The 19,106-nt window shown below is 45.0% G+C and overlaps 1 protein-coding gene across 1 annotated transcript; it reads left to right on the plus strand.

Moving 5' to 3' along the window:
* Positions 1-12,790: 12,790 nt before the first annotated feature.
* On the plus strand, positions 12,791-17,651 carry LOC143187489 (uncharacterized). The gene is made up of 3 exons (XM_076391702.1): positions 12,791-17,089; positions 17,282-17,434; positions 17,484-17,651. The coding sequence occupies exons 1-3, from the start codon at positions 12,791-12,793 to the stop codon at positions 17,649-17,651; spliced, it is 4,620 nt and encodes a 1,539-aa protein (XP_076247817.1).
* Positions 17,652-19,106: the final 1,455 nt, after the last annotated feature.

Genomic DNA, 19,106 nt, shown 5'->3' on the forward strand with positions numbered 1-19,106 from the left:
CGCAGTGTAAGTGTGTGTGTGTGTGCAATAGATCTTGTCTCGTATGCCCTGGTCGCTGCCGAAGTTATAGATGGCTATAACCTAAGAGCGGTCTCAAAGTTTCATGAAACATATAATCTTTGCTTGATTGCCTAAGCATCCGTAAGCCCTTCGTTATCTTTTCTACATCAGTCGCTACCTTAGAGAAAAGACTCTTCAGGAGCGGTCTTAGAAATGCGTCCGACTTGGAATGGCTTCTAGCGCTTGTTGGCAAGCGATTCGTCTGCTTACGGCAAGCACGAACTCTATATTAAAGGAGCATCAATTACTATTTGGTAGAACGATCGCTACCCCTAAAGGAGCGGTTTCGATCTTTAGTATCTCAGCTACCTCCAAGATGTCGCCCGTACTGCACTTGCTTAGAATCGTCGTAGTGCACCTGTCATAAAGTTACTCAAGATTGAACCTGTAAAGGAGCATCGAATACTCTTGATCTCTGGAAAACGGTCGCTACCCCTAAAGGAGCGGTCTCGATCTCACTGGACGAGTATCTCAGCTGCCTCCCAGATCTTCGTCTATTCGCAACCTGATGCCAGAGAGAAGTGTGTTCCCGCTGCCTTCGCAGCTCCTTTTATACTCGCCAGTCGGAGTTCGCACATGCGCAGTTGTTCTAATTCTAATGGCGCTCTTATTCTAATAGTGGCTGTTTTAATATGAAAACGTACGAAATATGCTATTCTTATATGAAAATGTAATTAAAATCTATAATATATAATATGTGTCGTAATACAAAAATGTTTATTAGTAATTGGATAACAGAATACGCGCTATTATACAGTTATAAGATAGAAATAGAAAGAGATAGATATGTTTACAATAAGATGGAGAGAGACAGCGATAGTAGAGAGAGATAGAGTGAAATAGGAAGAGACAGAGACAGAGACAGAGACAGAGTCGTGGGGCGTTACAATAGTAACAACAGTAGGCATATTTATTGATTCTACTCGCGAAAGAGTATCAGCAATAATATTAGATTGACCGGCAATATGAACAATGTCCGTGGAAAATTGGCAAATGTAATCGAGTTGTCTTGCTTGCCGTGGAGAAGCTTTTGAAGACTTTTAAGAAAAAGCAAAAGTTAAAGGTCTGTGGTCAGTGCGTATCGTCAATTATCGACCTTCTATTTGATGTTTAAAAAATTTAATGCTGCTGTAAATAGCTAGTAATTCTCTGTCATAGGTGCTATAATTTTTCTGAGTGTCATTTAATTTTTTAGAGAAAAATGCTAAAGGAAGCCAATTACCTTCATGGAATTGTTGAAGAACGGCGTCAATGGCGATATCCGATGCATTTGTACGAATTTCTAAAGGAACATCAGCAATAGGATGAGCCAATAAAGTAGCGTCGGCTAATTGATTTTTGCAATAGTTAAAGGCTTGAAGTAACTCAGGCGTCCAGGAAATTAATCTTTTGTCCTTTTTTTTAGCATTACCCAGCAGAGCGTTGAGTGGAGCTTGAGCAGTCGCAGCATTCTTGATGAATCTCCTGTAAAAGTTGATCATTCCGAGAAAACGACGGGGTTCAGAAATATTCTTCGGAGTGGGGAAAGTTTTAATGGCTTCAACTTTGTCAGGAAGAGGTTTAAGTCCCTGTTCAGATACTGCATATCCGAGGTAAGTGACTTTCGATTCGCCGAAAACGCATTTTGCAATATTTATGCTTAAACCAAAATCTTTAAGCCTTTGAAAAACTTTTCTTAGATGAATTTTGTGTTCGACAAGGCCTTTCGAAGCGATGAGGATGTCTTCAATATAACAGTAGCAAAAATCTAGTCCACGTAGAACTGTGTCCATGAATCTTTGGAATGATTGTGCGGCATTACAGAGACCAAAAGTCATGACCTTGAATTCGGAAAGGCCAAAAGGTGTGATGACTGCAGTTTTTGGTTGATCTTCTGGGGCAATTGAGATCTGATAATATGCGCGTGTAAGATCTAACGTTGTAAAAATTTTACAGTCGTGTAATCGGTGTGTGAAATCGTGGAGATGAGATATGGGATATTTGTCCGGGATGGTAGCTTTGTTTAACCTTCTATAGTCACCACATGTACGCCAATCTCCCGTCTTCTTCTTAACCATGTGCACTGGACTCGCCCAAGAACTGGAAGAGGGAACGCAGATGCCTTCTTTCATCATCTTTTCAAATTCCTTCTTCGCGATTTGTAACTTCTCTGGTGTGAGTCTGCGAGCTGGTTCATAAATTGGAGGTCCAGTAATAAGAATGTGATGTGTAACATGATGTTTACATCCACGTTTTCCTAAAGGTTTCGTAATGTCAATAAATTCTTTCAGAAGAGATGAAAATTTTCCGGCTTCGTTAGTTGTCGATAAGGTAATGTAAGATTTGGATGTGGTGTAAGCTGGGGAACTTAAAAATGTGATCCCATCCAGTAACCTTTTCCGTTTCAAATCAACAAGAAGATTATAATGTTTTAGGAAATCAGGTCCTAAAATAGCCTTGGAAGTATCTGCGATTATGAATTCCCATGTGAATTCTCGGTGTAGACCGAAATCGATGGATAGAAGTTTATGGCCGAAAGTATTTATGACTGTACCATTTGCGGCATATAATTTTAAGTCGTCTTGTTTACGCGTTCCTTTAAAACCCTTTACTGGAATTACAGAAATATCAGCTCCGGTATCAACTAGAAAACGTGTTTTCGTTTTCCTATCTACGATAATGAGGCGATTCTTTGAATAGTCATCCGGAACTGCCTCTGATACCGATGACTTTACTAGTTTTCCGTATGCGTCGATGCTGCCTGATTTGGAGCTTGTCTCCAAGAACAAGGTGGGGTGCATTTTCTTGCTTTCTAGGCGAAATTTTGGTGATAAAAACAGTATTTACTATTTCGGGAATTAGATCTAGCTCTGTGTCTAAATCGATTTTGTTTCTGTTTTGAACGACGTGTGTAAATATTTTCCGCTAATGCTTTTATCATTGTTTTCAGCTCTTTGTAACGGTCATCGGATAACGAAGGTGTGCCCGTATTTGTCGAAGAAGAAATTGCCGAGATATGTGATTTTGACATTTCATATATCTTATCCGCTTGTAAGGCTAGTTTCTGCAAGTCAGAAACTTCACTGATTGCTAATATACTTCGAATATTGTCCGGTAATCTTTCTAAGAATAACGAACGTAGTATTGAATCGTTACATTGGCCGTTTGATAAATTTCTTAATTTTTGTAGGAAATTAGAGGGTTTTTCCTCAGAAATTTCTAAACCATGCATTAATTTTCGTAATTTGGATTCATTGGTCTCTTCGAAAGCGTTAATGATTCTACTTTTTATCGTTTGGTATTTATTCTGTTGAGGTGGATCAATAAGGATGTCTGACACCATTGGGAGGATGCTCTGGTCTAAATGTACGACCACGTACCTGTACTTCGAGTCATCACTGGAAATGCGTGCAATGCTTAACGGTGCCTCGACTTGAGCGAACCAAAGTCCTGGATTTTCTTTCCAAAACGGGGGAAGTCTGACGGAACTGGTTGCGTTGATTGCACCGAAATTTTGTTGCTGACCGGTTTCTTGAGTTCCCGGATTATTTTGAGCTTGATCCTGTGTTGGATCTTCTGTTCTCGAGTTAGATGGCGAGAATTCCGGCTGCCGCAATGGAGAACGATCAAGAGGCATTTTCTTGTTAAATTTGTAAAAATTATTTAATTATCTATTTGTATCCGATCACATCGGGGTCACCAATTAAATATTGTAGCAACTCTTTTATATTAAAAACCACAATATTTATGAAATAAATATATATATTAAATTTCTCACAAAATACACGACTGTTCTTTTCACAATCTCAAAGCCAATTCAATTCTATCGTTACTATAAACAAATTAATAGTTGAATTAACAAACAAATAAAATAATGCGCGTAAATTGAATTTTCGATGCCGCTAGCTTCCTGTTTCCGGTTATTCTTTTATGAGGTAGACTCCACAGCCCGTGCTGCCCTGAGTTGGCACGCGAGTTTCGAGAATTTGACGTATCACTACACATGCAACTATACAAGCTGCGTGTTTCGTTCATGTCCCACAAGAAGTCCCATGAAAAGTCATTCCGAGTGACATTGTAAGGTTCGAACAGAAAGTGAGCTCGGCGGTTCGGATCGCTTCGGACAGCTTCGGAAAGATTCGGAAAGAAGCTTGAAACGCTTAGGTCCAAGTCACCGGCAAGCGCAACGAGGCACGCGCAATCTTTTTGATATAGATATTTTCACGTTTCGACTCAGAAGGAGATTCTTCGATGAGATCTTCAAAAATTTTTATGAAACTTTGAGGGATGAGTTTAAAGATCAAACGATGACATTCTCTGTGTATTTTGTATGAAAAATTAAATTAAAACAAGTTGATGTACAATCTGATACAATCGAGAAAGAGCGATTCTACATGCAATAATAAACTAAAAATAAAGAATATAAATTGTTTATAATATTTATATGTTCTTAGGTCTGGGTTAGGTCTGGGTTAGGTCTGGGTATATACAAAATAAAAGGAGACATTAGTAGAAATACATTAATTTCATGAATTTATTTAATTATAGTAATTAATGATGAGATTTTTTCCTCCCCCTCGTCCACCCCAGCCAGGGCCACGACTGCCGCCGCGACCCCGCCGACCACGGCTTCTCCCATACGTCACTTTCCGAAGTTTTTTTTTTAACTCTTGGAACTGTAACATGAAAAATAGATACATGTTATTCACGAAGTTTACTTCGTTTTTGAACAAAAAATGAATAGATAAATTACTCAGCGGTTTAGCATAAGATCGCCTATGATCTACGTACCTTTTTCCTAAAAGTTTCCTCTAAAGCCAGCAACGACTCCAGCGATGGTGGCTGCGTCGTTGCCGACGTCGTCGGCGTCGGCGTCTGCGTCGGCGTCTGCGTCGGCGTCTGCGTCGGCGTCTGCGTCGTTGCCACCGCCGTCGTTGCCGCCGACGTATCTGTTTGTTTACTTTCCATCTAAAAATAAATACAAGATATAATGAAGGTATTATTTTTATTCAATTGCTGTGTGTTCACGTAATTCTTTACATACAATTTCTTATTTTTTTTTTTTAAACAACAAAGTACAAAATTTATATTAAACTAATTAAAGTATGTCAAAGAAATGTATGCAAAGGAACCCATGTAACGCAGACCCAAACGTACTTTCTTTAGGCATATTTTGAGAGAATTATAACATTACTTTGTTATTGAATCTGCTAATGAAGGGATGAATTATTGAGCGCGCGTAAAACGGACATCCAACACATCTTGACTGGCACAGCAGATTTTGCACAACAAATCGAAAAAATACAATGGCAGTAATGCTAGTTCACACGAAATATGTCTAAATACAATGTAACTTTGACCATAAAATTTAAAACTTGTATATAGTGGAGAAGATAGAGATAGTAAACGTAGAGGTACTTACGTTGTTTCTTGTGCTGTGGTCATTTTTCTTCTGTCGCTCGGAACCTTGCCACGCAGGGTTGTTGGCGAATTTCCTCGCGCGAGGTGGAGAAAAGTAGTGGGGAAAGAAATAACGGGTGTCCTATTGTAATGTATTGCTAAGTTCTCTCGGGTACCCAAGGTATACCGAAATATAATGAGACACTCGGTATATCTTCCCTCACTTCCCAATTTCCCCCCACACATACATACCTACCTAAGGAGAGAATTCGCTGGACAACCCTTGATTCTTACTTTCCCCATAAGATTCTAGGATTCAAAGCGCCTTTTTCACTCACTCACTATTTTATATCTCACTTGCACCATGGCCCGATCGATACGTCATCGGTACACGTAAAGGTTTGCATACGCGACAATTTGAAAATTTATGACATTTTCAAGCATGAATATGGAGTCTCTCTCCATTCCGAGGCAAGTGGAGAAGAATCACTTTACCTTCCTTATTGTTATATTTATAATATAACAGAGGGGAAAATATTGATGTTGGTCTGGGTTAGGTCTGGGTTAGGTCTAGATTGATGAAGCGAGATGAAATGTGGGGATATGGGGTACAATATGTCAAAGGATGTAGAGATCACCTACAAACCAAATACCGAAAAACAAAATTGGTCGTATGCATATGCATGGGATAATAAAACAATTCTTTCCTATGCGTATTTCCGTCCGAAACGTATTTTCGTACATGTGTATTCTATATAAATGTGTCATTGTACACTGATACTAATGCAATAGAGAGACGCGTGTGTCTGTGCTCTTGAACACGCTCTTGTGTTCTTCCTTTCAGTATCCTTAGCGATATGTAATATAAACAAATCCGTGAAAGCATTGGGCATTGGAGGAACAGCTCAGTTCTTTGCTTTACGCATTACAGAAAAGACGTACAAAGCATTCGAGCTTTCAAATACGAATAGCGTATGAATTGTTACATACGTTGCTTTCGTGTTAATCGCGTGCGAATAGTTATATAGTGTGATTGTGTGTGATTGTGGACAAAATGAATGTGGAAGTAACACAGGAAAGCGAAGAAGGAAGACAAGGCAAGGGCTATGTGAAAGGAAAGAGAAAAGGCCGTCAACCTACAACGAATACGAAGCGTTTGTCTATGAAGAAAAGGTGGAGAGAAAGGTAAATTACGTTTTAATTACAGATTCGCATGAGAGCAGTAGTTTGTAATGCAGTAATAGCATGATACTCTTTATTGTTGAATATTGTAATATTTATATTCTTGGAATATATCAAGAACTATCCCGGACGTTTTACACAGATATTGCATGCTATGCGTTGCGCAACACGTGTCGTCACTTCATCCCTATTGTGCCGTCCATCTCTTTTCCATCTGTACTTTGGCTGTGTTCTCTTTCTATAGCAGAAAGACCAGAAACGTATCGAACAATTCCTTCTAATATGTATCTCGCATTTTTGAAAGATAAAGAAGCAAGAAAGTCAAGTAAATTCGTGATTATATTTTAAAACTGGTAAATTAAACTTTTACTACGATTTGTACTTCACTTATACATAGTGAATGGCTCATAGTACCTGCACTATTCTAGAAATGAAAACTTTTTTCTGTTTTGCAATGTCCAATAAGTGATCCTTGGAGAGTTTTGTTTCGAAACAATCGGATTTTTCGAAGTCCAGGGTTTATTATACTGTTCAAGTCGTCATTTAGTCCATACCATACTAGCTTGCCTTCTAATTATGCGCTCTCTCTCTGTCTCTCTCTCTCTCCCTACCATTACACAGCCTATACTGCCCTGTGCTACGTCGCGTCGCCTGCGTGCAATGTGCGCCTGGGTTTCGTTCGAACCGTTTTATTATCCTGACTTTTCTCTAGCCATAAATACATTGACGGACCTGCCCGTGACCTGAGCATGGACCTTCAGCTACAGATTGCAAAAATAATCCCTTGAACAGCCTGACTGTTTTAGCTTAACAGGAATCAAGCGAAACTGTTTGCTTTTCGTTTGTACGCCACACCATTGAATGGTGACTATTGCCTTTATCATTTCAAAGATATTTCTAATGTCTCGTATGCTTCATTCACAATGTAATGAGAGGCAGCATGGATGTATCGCATTTTACTATTCATCCGTCGATGAAAGAACGATTTTTTCTAACCTGGGCCCAGTCTTTGGGACATTTTCCAGAGCTCACTCGTAACCTTGGTCCCAACAATATTTATGGCACTTCAAATACCCTGCACTCCTTCACACTACTACAGTGAAGGCCAACTTTTTACTATCGCAAGGCATTCTCTGTTGACTTTCTCGTACGATATATACGATTTAAAATTGCTTATATACATATATTCTGCTATTTTCCTCATCGTTATAATCATTTACCTGGAGCTATTTTAATAACTCACCCTCGAATTACACTGCATGTGTATAGCATCCTCCTCGCGCTATGAAAAACAGACATGCGACAAGGATTACGGCCCTAGTGCGGAAAAGCCAGACATGGAAGAGACAGTGTACTCTTCTGAGTGTGAGAGGCACATGGCAACACTCCGCGAATGGCAAAGGATGTAACACAAGATTGAAGAGGAAACTCGCGATCAGGCCAATAGTCAAAAATGGATGGCCTATAGAAAAAAATTATTAACTGCGTCTAATTTCGGCAAGATATGCCGATTACGAAGGGACACGCCGCGAACAAATACTTTGAAAAATATAATGTATCCGCAAGTACAGAATTTACGTTCCCTGGAATACGGAAAAGAGAACGAGGTGAATGCCTTGAGGCAACTAGAAGTAGAATTGGGAATCCCTATTCTACCGTGTGACCTCTTTATCGATGCCGTTGTGCCTTATTTGGGTGCGATGCTCGACGGTCTCATGGAAGATGACACTATAATTGAAATTAAAAGTCCAGAATCGGCAAAGGATTTATCACCTACCGAAGCAATACAGCAGCTTCCTGCGATACGACGGATTTATCGGGGTGAAGAGATGAATAAAAATCATTATTATTATTATCAAGTGCAAGGACAATTGCACATAACGAATAAACAAGATGCTCTCTTCTGTTTATGGACCCCGAAAGGAATGAAAATCACAAAAGTACAAAAAGACGACAAATTCTGGGAAATACAAATGGAAGAAAAATTGAAGAGGTTCTACGAAGACTGTATGCTAGTAGAAATTGTAGATAGTAGGTACAATAGAGGCCAGCCGATAAGAGAGCCTCTGTACGTAAAAGAACTAACTAAACGTACAACTGAAAAACAAAGTACATCTAACGATGGATAAGAAAAGGTAACAAAATATTATAATTAAAGGTCCATGTGGTATTGCGACTCCGCCTCCGGGCGAGTGAAAATCAGTACATATGAAGTACTGTCCAATTGCAATCGAAAGTCGCAATTGCACAAACGAGTGCAAATCAGCACGCATGCAGTGCTGTTCCATGGTATACGTAAAAAAGTATGCCATGTGGTATTGCGACTCCGCCTCCGAGCGAGTGAAAATCAGTACATATAAAGTGCTGTCCGATTGCAATTGAAAGTCGCAATTGCACTTATCAGTGCGAATCAGCGCGTATGAAGTGCTGTTCCATGGCCTCAAGTTATAATTGTATATATTTGCAAATAAGTGTATATGGAGAGTGATGAGGACCGTCTTTGACGGGGGTGGTGGAGGGTTTTTTCACACTCTCCTACTAATTTTTACTTTCAGCTGTTTCTTTCTTACTTTATCGGAAGGAAAACCGATTTGCAAATAATTCGCCACAGATACAAAAAGATAAGTAAAATCCTTCTACTTTTATTGTTTGTACGTGAATTAATAGGAAATCATTATAAACTTGTTTTAATTGTTTTTCACAGGCCAGTATCAAAAACGTAAATTCTGCCGTAGAACGCGAAGAAAGGAGGCAATAATATTAGCAACACATTTAAAAAGATAAGTCAATTACGTACACTTTTCATCGAACATAAATTCATTAGAAATCGTTTTCACTATGCTTGAATTTTGATCATAGGTTTTATGGCGCCCAACTGTAATTCAACGCAAACCTAACCCAGACCTATGCGATTTATGCGATTTATGCGAATGTGTAACGGGGGGAGTGGTCACCGGTGTGACTCCCAGGCCACTATCAGACTTGGTACGTCCGACTTCGAGGTGGCGATAACCCGTTCCTACCCTCGTTCCCCAGCCTCCAGATCACCCCTGCTTTACTGGCCCGAGCCTATGCAGGGTGTGCCTTTGGCCGGAGGTACGTCTTCATCGGAGCCGTGCCATGATCCCTCCCTACTCGTAGCTACGTGGTTTAAGACGTTGGGCCAAACAACTCCTCCGACGCGAAGATTCCTGCGAAGGAATCAGATCTCGACTTGTCGTGTCGAATCGCTGCGAATTTATCCCTGATCGTGAGGTCTCCCTAAGCCTGATACAATTCCCCCTCGCGACCTAGGACCAGCTATCCTGGTACCTGCCCCCCCCCCCCCCCTGGCTAATCTTCCCCCCTACCCTCTCCGTTGTCGAGCCAGCTGAGTTTCGCCGAAGTTGTCTCATCGATCCGTCGACTGTGCGTCTTTCGATCGAGCTATCGACAACATCAGTTTCATCAGTGTTTTTGACGCGTCTCTTCTTCCCAAACTCTATCCTCCATCCCCCCATTATGCCCAGAGACGCTGAAAGCTCCCCCCCTCCCTTGTGACGTTTGCTCAGATCTATGATCCCCTTTCCCCCAATCTCGAAAACCCCCCACCCACCACCTTCCTTCCCTTCGCGTGATTTTATCCCTCGTGCTCTAGCCCTCTCCCTTTTTTTCCCTACCTATTAATTTTCATCGGAGACCTCTGATCTCAAAATTTCGCAGCTCGTTGTTTAGATCGCTACAATGCTGAGATAGGGTGTGAACCTTCCCTTCTCCGGCCTCTGTACTTCTTCCATCTTTCAGGAAGGCATGCCTCAGATCCCCATATCCTTTCGGACAGGTGTTTCGAGTCAGACTCCCTGTTTCACAGTTTGCCCTCCTCGTTTCTCGTGCAGAAGATGCATAGCGTTCGATGAGATGGAGACAGGATTCAAGAGCGAGGATGTTGTTGGAAAATTCGGAACCTCCCCTGCTCCTATGTTTCACCTCTTACAGGGAACTATGAAGCAGGCGATTTGCAGGAATCGAGGGTCGTCTAATATCTATGCTCTGCCGTACAAGGTTCGCTATGAATTTAGACTATCTCGATGTGAGTGGAGACATTAGACTACTCCTTGTCCTTTCTTATGACGTATCAGTTTCGTTTCGAAGTTTGACGGATATCCCCTCCATTCCCCTGCTATGCATCTTTTCCTTCTCTCTGTGTGTTTTTTTTTTTTTTTACAGCAATTTATTGTGACTACATATATATTCTTATTTTATTCATTCGTGTTACTTACTACTATGCTATATTACAGTTTTTTTTTTCGCTTATCTTTCTTCCTTTATTTCATTTACCGTTTGCAGCATATCTTCCTTTACTCCTTCTCTCCCTAACACGTTCCGCCTTCAGCTTCTTCCACCTCTGCCGTCATTTCCGCATTTCTTCACTTCTCTCCAGCCCACTCGCTTTTGCTCTTCTAACGTGTGGTACTTAAAGAAGGGTTACAAACTGTGCTTTCGTTGTTCGATCTTTCTATCGTGAAGGAAGAAGGGATCAATCTCTCCTTCCTCCTCCCTTCAAAATGTACTCGGAATGTACTTAGATCTACTTAATACTTACTTAGTATTCACCTATAATTTACTTAAAATTTTCCCGCCCTCCCGGCCCTATTTAATCCGAACTTAAGCTATACTTGTTTTTGCCTGTTACATTTTACTGATCTACATTATATTTCCACCCCTCTTTCTTTAATCTTCTTATCTCCTATTATTCTTATGACTATGTTACTTCAACCAAATTTCTCCTTCTCTCTCTTTTTTTTTTACATGTTTATACATTCATTCATTCGTCTATTCGTCGTTCATTCTTGTTTTTCTCCTATCTCTTCGTACTTCGTGTCCCTGTCCCTGCCAGTAAGTCCTTCCTCTCCTTCTGTCCTCTTCTGTTTCTTCTCCTTCCGCCTTTCCCTCTTATACCCGAGTTCCTCTGCATCTTCCTTTCTTCCTTCCTTGTTCCTTTTCAGCTGAAAATTTACAAATATACTTGTAATTACTTCTGTATAGTCAATTCCTTCCTCTTTTCGGTTTGTATATACATATCTTCCCCTCCTTCTCTCCCTTGATTCCCACCTTACCCGTTTCCCGATTTATTTATGTTTATGTTGATGTTGCGATGGGGGCCCCGGCCTCGCCCCTGCCCGTGAGTCCCCCCAGGGTCCCTTGACTCTACCATCCGATGGATGGTCTAAACTTAGTGAAAAATCTTCGGTGAAGATCATCACCCAGTTGGACTCTCCGAGGGTTCCCTTACCTTGGGGATTAATCCGGTTATCTCCACAGATTAACCCCCATTCCTACTCCTTCCCTGTCTTGTTCCGATTCCTCCATTGAACTCCTTCTTCTCCTGCTCCTGCTTCCTGCCTCCTGCCTCCGTAGTATTTATTCTGAAATCAAACTTTCCCACCTTCCCATTAGTATTTCCGACTCTGTATTTTTTTCTTTTTAACCCTTCCTTTTGGTTTTACATATACAAAGAAAAATAAAAGGAATTTTAATAATTTATAATTTATAATTTATAAGAATAATTTATAAGAATTTATTATTTACTTATATATATATGTATATATGTCTTCACTATTTTATTATGTATTATTATTGTTTAAAAAGCGGTTATATAACGGGCATTTGGCTCGTCCGCGAGATTCGCAATTTGTTGGTATACGTGACCGACCGAAGGTGGCCTTCGGTCGGAGCATACGTTGTCCTAGCAGCAAAACACGATCAGCTGTCGTATGACTTGTTTTTGTCGTCAAAATTAAAGTTCAAACAAAGTAAGCGTTGTCGAGCAACGGTTTTGAACTCCAGGCTCGATGTCGAGTGGGGACATCGGAGCCTGAAGGAGAGAGAGAGTACATCGTACTACATTAGCACGAGACAAAAGATAATTTGTGAGCGCCGCGTAGTGGTAAAATTTGGCACGTCTTCCGCTTCGCGGAGACACGCGCGGCTCTCGCCCCAGTCGTCTTTCGACAATCAAGCTTGACGCAGTCAGTGCGACCGTACGTCAAGCGCCTCTCAGCTCGCCAGTTTTCAGATTTCAAGTAGTTTGGTTACCAGACACTTGAAATCTCACTAGCTCTAAAAAGCTGAACCTCTGTCGCCGACAGACTAGGAAACTCTGCTCGATTCGTACGTATAATACGTACGCATGGTGCTTCAGCTTCTCGCAACATTCACGAAGCTGAAGCCGATCAGGACGGGCGACATAGAAAGCCTGCAACAGGTCACCGTCGGCTGGAAACAAACGCTCGCCGCGCTCCAGAAGCTGGGGCGCAAGGTAGAGCATTACAGCGACGTGTTGGTCATCCTGATAAAATCTAAGTTGGACCAATCCCTAGAATGGGAATGGGAGGGCACGCAAAAGCTCAACCAAGAAATCCCCTCATTTAATGAGATGTTGGATTTTCTCAGGGAGCAAGAGCACAGACTGCACGTGCTGATCAACCCGGTACAAAAACAAGCGGTTGACCCCACGTCAAAACCTCGCATACGGCAACATAACGCCGTAGTCGAAAGCTCTCCCGGTCCAACCTTGGAGTGTACATTCTGCGGACTGACGCACGGAATTACAACGTGCAAAAAGTTCAAGCTGCTCACGCCTGAATTGCGCTTCCATTATATTAAAGCGAATCAGTCGTGTATAAACTGTCTCGCTTCGACTCACACAGTCGCGCGCTGCCCTAAGAACGCAGCGTGTACAAAGTGCAGTAAGAAGCATCACACTATTCTGCACTTTGACGCACCACAAGTCGGCACAGGCAATCGTCGGTCGACGAAAAAGCCACAGCAGGGCCAGCGGGAAGCGGGACGGAGTAACGTCTCCGCACGTGAGCCCGCGAATGTAAACACGAAATCTCGTGCTTCTACATCAAGCGCCGACGTGACGTCGCACTGTAGTGCGACGGAGAGCGGAACACCAGCTGTGTTTCTGGCAACGGCAAATGTGCGAGTCACAGGAAAGGGAGGCACGACGCGCATCGCGCGTGCACTCATAGACCAGGGCTCGGAAGCCTCCTTCATTTCCGCGAACCTCGCAAATGACTTGCGACTCGCGAGAAGGAAAACCCCAGCCACAGTTACGGGCTTGGGGGGCGGAAAAGCCCAGGATATAAAATATAGCGTGGATATCGAGTTCGGTTCGACACGTTGCACTGAGGAGGCGTTCCGCACCAGTGCATACGTGGTGTCCCGAATCACCTCGTATGCCCCGCCGTCGGTTCACGTGCCGGAATACACCGCGTTGCGTGAACTGACACTCGCGGATCCTGACCCCGCTTCAGACCGCCCAATAGAGGTGCTGATCGGAGCTGGGACATATGCGAGTATCATTCGACCAGGGCTTCGGCGATTCGGTAAGCGAGGGCCGATCGCGCAGGAAACAGCTTTAGGCTGGATACTGTCAGGCCCGGTCGACGCAGCCACCTCTTCCCCAAACCCCGTGAGGACGCTGCATTGCACCGTCCTCGAATCGCTCGACAAAGCGATACGAAGGTTCTGGGAGATAGAGGAGATTCCCTCGAAATTGGTGAATACCAAGGCCGAGGACGAATGCGAAGAATACTTCGCAAAAACCGTCGCGCGAGACGCGACGGGACGATTCATCGTTCGGTTGCCCTTCAACCACGAAAACCCGGACGAGCTGTTGGGAGAATCTCTTCCAATAGCTCTCTCCGCGTTGACTAGGTTAAGGAAAAAACTGGACCTGGATCCAACCCTCATGAGGGAATACAGTGAGTTTCTCACTGAATATGAGTCGTTGAGTCATATGACTCGCCTAGAGTTCCTCGACAAGACACGACTCTACATTCCACATAGAGCGGTTGTTCGAACGGAAAGCGCTACGACGAAGCTGCGCGTCGTGTTTAACGCTTCCAGTAAAACAGCGGGCGGACGCTCGCTGAACGACATCCTCCACGTAGGACCGAAGCTACAGAACGATATCACCGCTGTATTAACGCGGTGGCGTCTGTATCAATACGTGCTAGTAGCAGATATAGAGAAAATGTTTCGACAAATTCTCGTAGCTGCAGAGGATCGTCGATTCCAATGCATCGTGTGGCGCACGCCAGAAACCGAACGAAATATAGCGTTCGAGTTAAAAACCGTGACCTACGGTACGGCGTGTGCCCCATATTTATCGATGCGAACGCTTCTCGAGCTGAAAAAACAGGACGGCGACCGCTTCCCGCTCGCCGCTCCTATCCTCGAGAAGGACGTCTATGTTGACGACGTGTTTATGGGAGCTCCGGACAAACTATTGTTGGAGCAAATCCGTAAACAAACGTGCGAGCTCTTACAGCAAGGTGGATTTAACCTTCGTAAGTGGGCTGGAAATTCGCCAGATTTATTAGGCAATATTCCACATAGCTCGCACTCCCACGCAGTCGACCTTGATTTGTTTGATAATTCCGAATTAAAGGTACTCGGTCTGCGATGGATTCCATCAGGAGATTTTTTCTACTTTAATCTGCAACGCTTCCAACCGTCTGCAACACCGATCACAAAGCGTACTTTGTTTTCGGAAATTGCAAAATTATACGACCCTCTCGGCTGGCTTTCGCCAGTCGTGATTCGCGCGAAAACTTTAATGCAGTCCCAATGGCTGGAGAAAATCCAGTGGGACGAGCAAGTTTCCGCAGAAACGCTCAAAATGTGGAACACATTTTGTGCGGATTGGAGCAGATTGAACCAGTGGAAACTTCCCCGATGGATCCGTTATGGAGCCGACACGACTTCTGTGGAACTGCACGGATTTTGTGACGCATCGCTCGCAGCCTATTCGGCCGTCACTTATTTAAGAGTGACGACGATAGACAACGGTGTGTTTACATCGCTGTTGATGGCAAAAACGCGAGTGGCTCCAATAAAAACACAGTCGATCCCAGTTCTTGAATTGAACGGGGCCGTACTGCTAGCCGAGCTAATCTTGCACGTGAGAGACTCACTTGCAATGAAAATAGATCGTGTAGTCTGCTGGACAGACTCAACGATCGCTCTAGCTTGGCTGAAAAAACACCCATCGACCTGGAAGGTTATAGTGGCCAACCGAGTGTCGAAAATCCAAACGGCCCTCCCGAACGCGGAATGGCGTTACGTGCCGACCCGTTCGAACCCCGCGGATTTAAATTCGCGCGGGATCGACGCGGCAGAATTTCTGCAGTCGAACCTATGGACGTTTGGACCGACATGGCTGAGCGAAGCGGAAGCGCAATGGCCCGCCATACCCGCTTCCGTTGAGACCGATGAAAGCAAGCGCGTAGCGCATGCACACGTAGCAACTCCGAAGCCGGAATGGGATTTTCTGTTCCGTTTTCAATCATGGAGAAAACTGTTACGTGTAACGGCGTACTGTCTTCGTTGGCGAAGACCGTCGCGCGTCAATCAAAGGTCAAACGCCGGTCAAGTAATCGAGGCGGCAGAAATGCGTAACGCAGCTGAGCGCCTCGCACGCCATATACAGGGCTCGCATTTCGCAGAGGAATACCGATGCTTAAAAAATCATCGCAGTATCCCTGTGAAATCTCCCTTAAAAAGTCTCAACCCGTTCCTCGACGATAAGGACGTCCTGCGAGTCGGTGGAAGACTGGAGAATGCGACACTTGCATGGGAAACCAAGCACCCGATAATACTGCCTAAGCATTATGTTTCGACATTAATAATTAGGCAGTGCCACGTAGATACGTTGCATGGGGGCTTGCAGTTGACCTTGCACACTGTCAGGCAAAATTATTGGATTCTCGGTTGTCGAAATGCAGCGAAAACCGTGGTCAACAAATGCATGCGATGCGTAAGGTGGCGAGGCAACACGTCCACGCAAATAATGCAGCATCTGACCCCGGAGCGCTGTCGCCCGTCAAGAGCATTCGACAATTGCGGAGTGGATTACGCGGGACCTTACCGTGTCCGCGACTCCGCGGGCCGAGGCAAAACAGCTCACAAAGCGTACATCGCGGTGTTTGTTTGTTACGCTACGAGGGCTGTCCATATCGAACTCGTCCATGACTACACGACGAGCGCGTTCTTAGCCGCACTCGATCGGTTTGTTGCACGACGAGGAATCCCGTCCTGCATTTTCAGTGACAATGGAACCAATTTCGTCGGTGCCGATCGAGAATTACAACAGCACTGTCGTGCAGTATTTTCTGCAACGGACACGCATAATAAATGCGGTGCTATCGGCATCCAGTGGCGGTTTAATCCACCCAGTGCCCCACACTTCGGTGGAATGCAGGAGGCCGGCGTGAAATCGGTGAAACACCATTTGAAACGCACGTTGGGAGAGTTCACACCCACGGGAGAGGAAATGCAGACGCTGCTCTGCAAGATCGAAGCGAGTCTTAACTCGCGACCGATCGCTCCCCTGAGTGACGACCCAGACGACTATGCGTCTCTTACGCCCGGTCACTTCCTGACAGGCGGACCACTAAATGCGATTCCGCTGCAGTCCGTGGAAAATGAAAAACTCTCGCGATTGTCGCGTTGGAGAGCGATTCAGAAATTCCACGAGCAACTGTGGAGGCATTGGACGCGCGATTACCTCACGCACCTCCAAAATCGCTACAAGTGGCGCGCCACCCAACTGCAACTGCAACCAGGAGACCTGGTGCTAGTGCAGAATCCTCTTCTTCCCCCCAACCAGTGGGAGATGGGAAGAATTGAGGAGGTGTTCCCGGGGAAAGACGGAAATGTACGTGTGGTAAAAGTACGTACCGCAAAGTCAACTTACACACGCCCCATCACAAGGATGTGTAGGTTACCCGTGGATGAGCCCGCTACGACGACCGGCGCCGAGGTCGAGCGGGCAAAATAAACACCTGTAAAGAATTTTCGGAAAAAACCAGGGAGACACCAAGGTGAGACCGATTGTTCTAGAAGAAAATCGAACGATCGGGACCCCCTCTTCCTTGACCCCCAATCCCCTTGGGAGGGGAGACGAAGTATTTCCGTCTCTATCTCTCCAAGGGAAAAAGCGCCCCCGCGAAATCGCGGGCGCTACCGAAATCGCTTAGGAGCGTCGCGGTGGCGTAATCAGTACTGAGTAAACCATGGCGGACGAAACCACAGTGGTAAACCCAGAAAATCACGCCGGCCTGAACGCCGAAATTTCGGCCACGTTCAACCGCTGCATGAAACTGGGGGAACAGGCGCTGCAGGCCGACATTCCCCCAGACAGCGCGGAGGAACCAACGGGGCAAAAACAGCAGGATTGGATCCTGCTAATCGGGGCCCAGGATTCGCAGGCGCCGGTGGCCCAGGAGTTGCGGGCGTCGGGGGCCCAGGAGTTGCGGGTGCCGGGACACATCCCCCGCACTACCAGGCGGTATAGATGTACCGTCCCCGGAGGCCGCTACGTCCTCCGCTGGGACAAGGAGCAGCGACTGACGTCGCTGCTCTGGAAGCCGGCGGTCGCGCCGAAGTCGACGACACCGAGGCCGGCGACTCCGAAGACCACATCCCGAGACACCCCTGCTGGGGAAGGAACGCAGGGCAGGAGGCACTCCAAGCAACCGGAACCGAGGGTGCGGGAGGAAAGACGGCGCCGCACTCCCGCGTCGCCGAGGGAAAAATCAAAACACCAGGCCTCTGGTAGCGGCCGCCCCCGGCAACCACCAGGACCCACGGGGCCGACTTTGGAGGAGCTGACGCGCGCAGCAGTCGGCATCGCGGTGGAAACTTCGATGCGGCTGCTGCAGCAGCAGCAGCAGCTCCAACAGCAGCTGAGCACGGCTCCACCTGCTAATAAGTAAGTTCAATTGAATTCATATTTTGATTGAATATACGACAACGCTGCGAGTGAGTTCACGTCAATTGAACTTCACTTGCAGCACCTCTCTCTCTCATTCGCGAAGAAAGTATTAGTCTTTCGAGTCTCGCGTTACGATGTGCATACGACAGAGCATTACCGATTCTCCGTTGCACGGACCGTGCAAGGGGGGCGGTATGTTTAAAAAGCGGTTATATAACGGGCATTTGGCTCGTCCGCGAGATTCGCAATTTGTTGGTATACGTGACCGACCGAAGGTGGCCTTCGGTCGGAGCATACGTTGTCCTAGCAGCAAAACACGATCAGCTGTCGTATGACTTGTTTTTGTCGTCAAAATTAAAGTTCAAACAAAGTAAGCGTTGTCGAGCAACGGTTTTGAACTCCAGGCTCGATGTCGAGTGGGGACATCGGAGCCTGAAGAAGAGAGAGAGTACATCGTACTACATTAGCACGAGACAAAAGATAATTTGTGAGCGCCGCGTAGTGGTAAAATTTGGCACGTCTTCCGCTTCGCGGAGACACGCGCGGCTCTCGCCCCAGTCGTCTTTCGACAATCAAGCTTGACGCAGTCAGTGCGACCGTACGTCAAGCGCCTCTCAGCTCGCCAGTTTTCAGATTTCAAGTAGTTTGGTTACCAGACACTTGAAATCTCACTAGCTCTAAAAAGCTGAACCTCTGTCGCCGACAGACTAGGAAACTC

This window comes from Calliopsis andreniformis, unplaced genomic scaffold (assembly GCF_051401765.1).
Source record: "Calliopsis andreniformis isolate RMS-2024a unplaced genomic scaffold, iyCalAndr_principal scaffold0048, whole genome shotgun sequence".
Lineage (NCBI taxonomy): Eukaryota > Metazoa > Arthropoda > Insecta > Hymenoptera > Andrenidae > Calliopsis > Calliopsis andreniformis.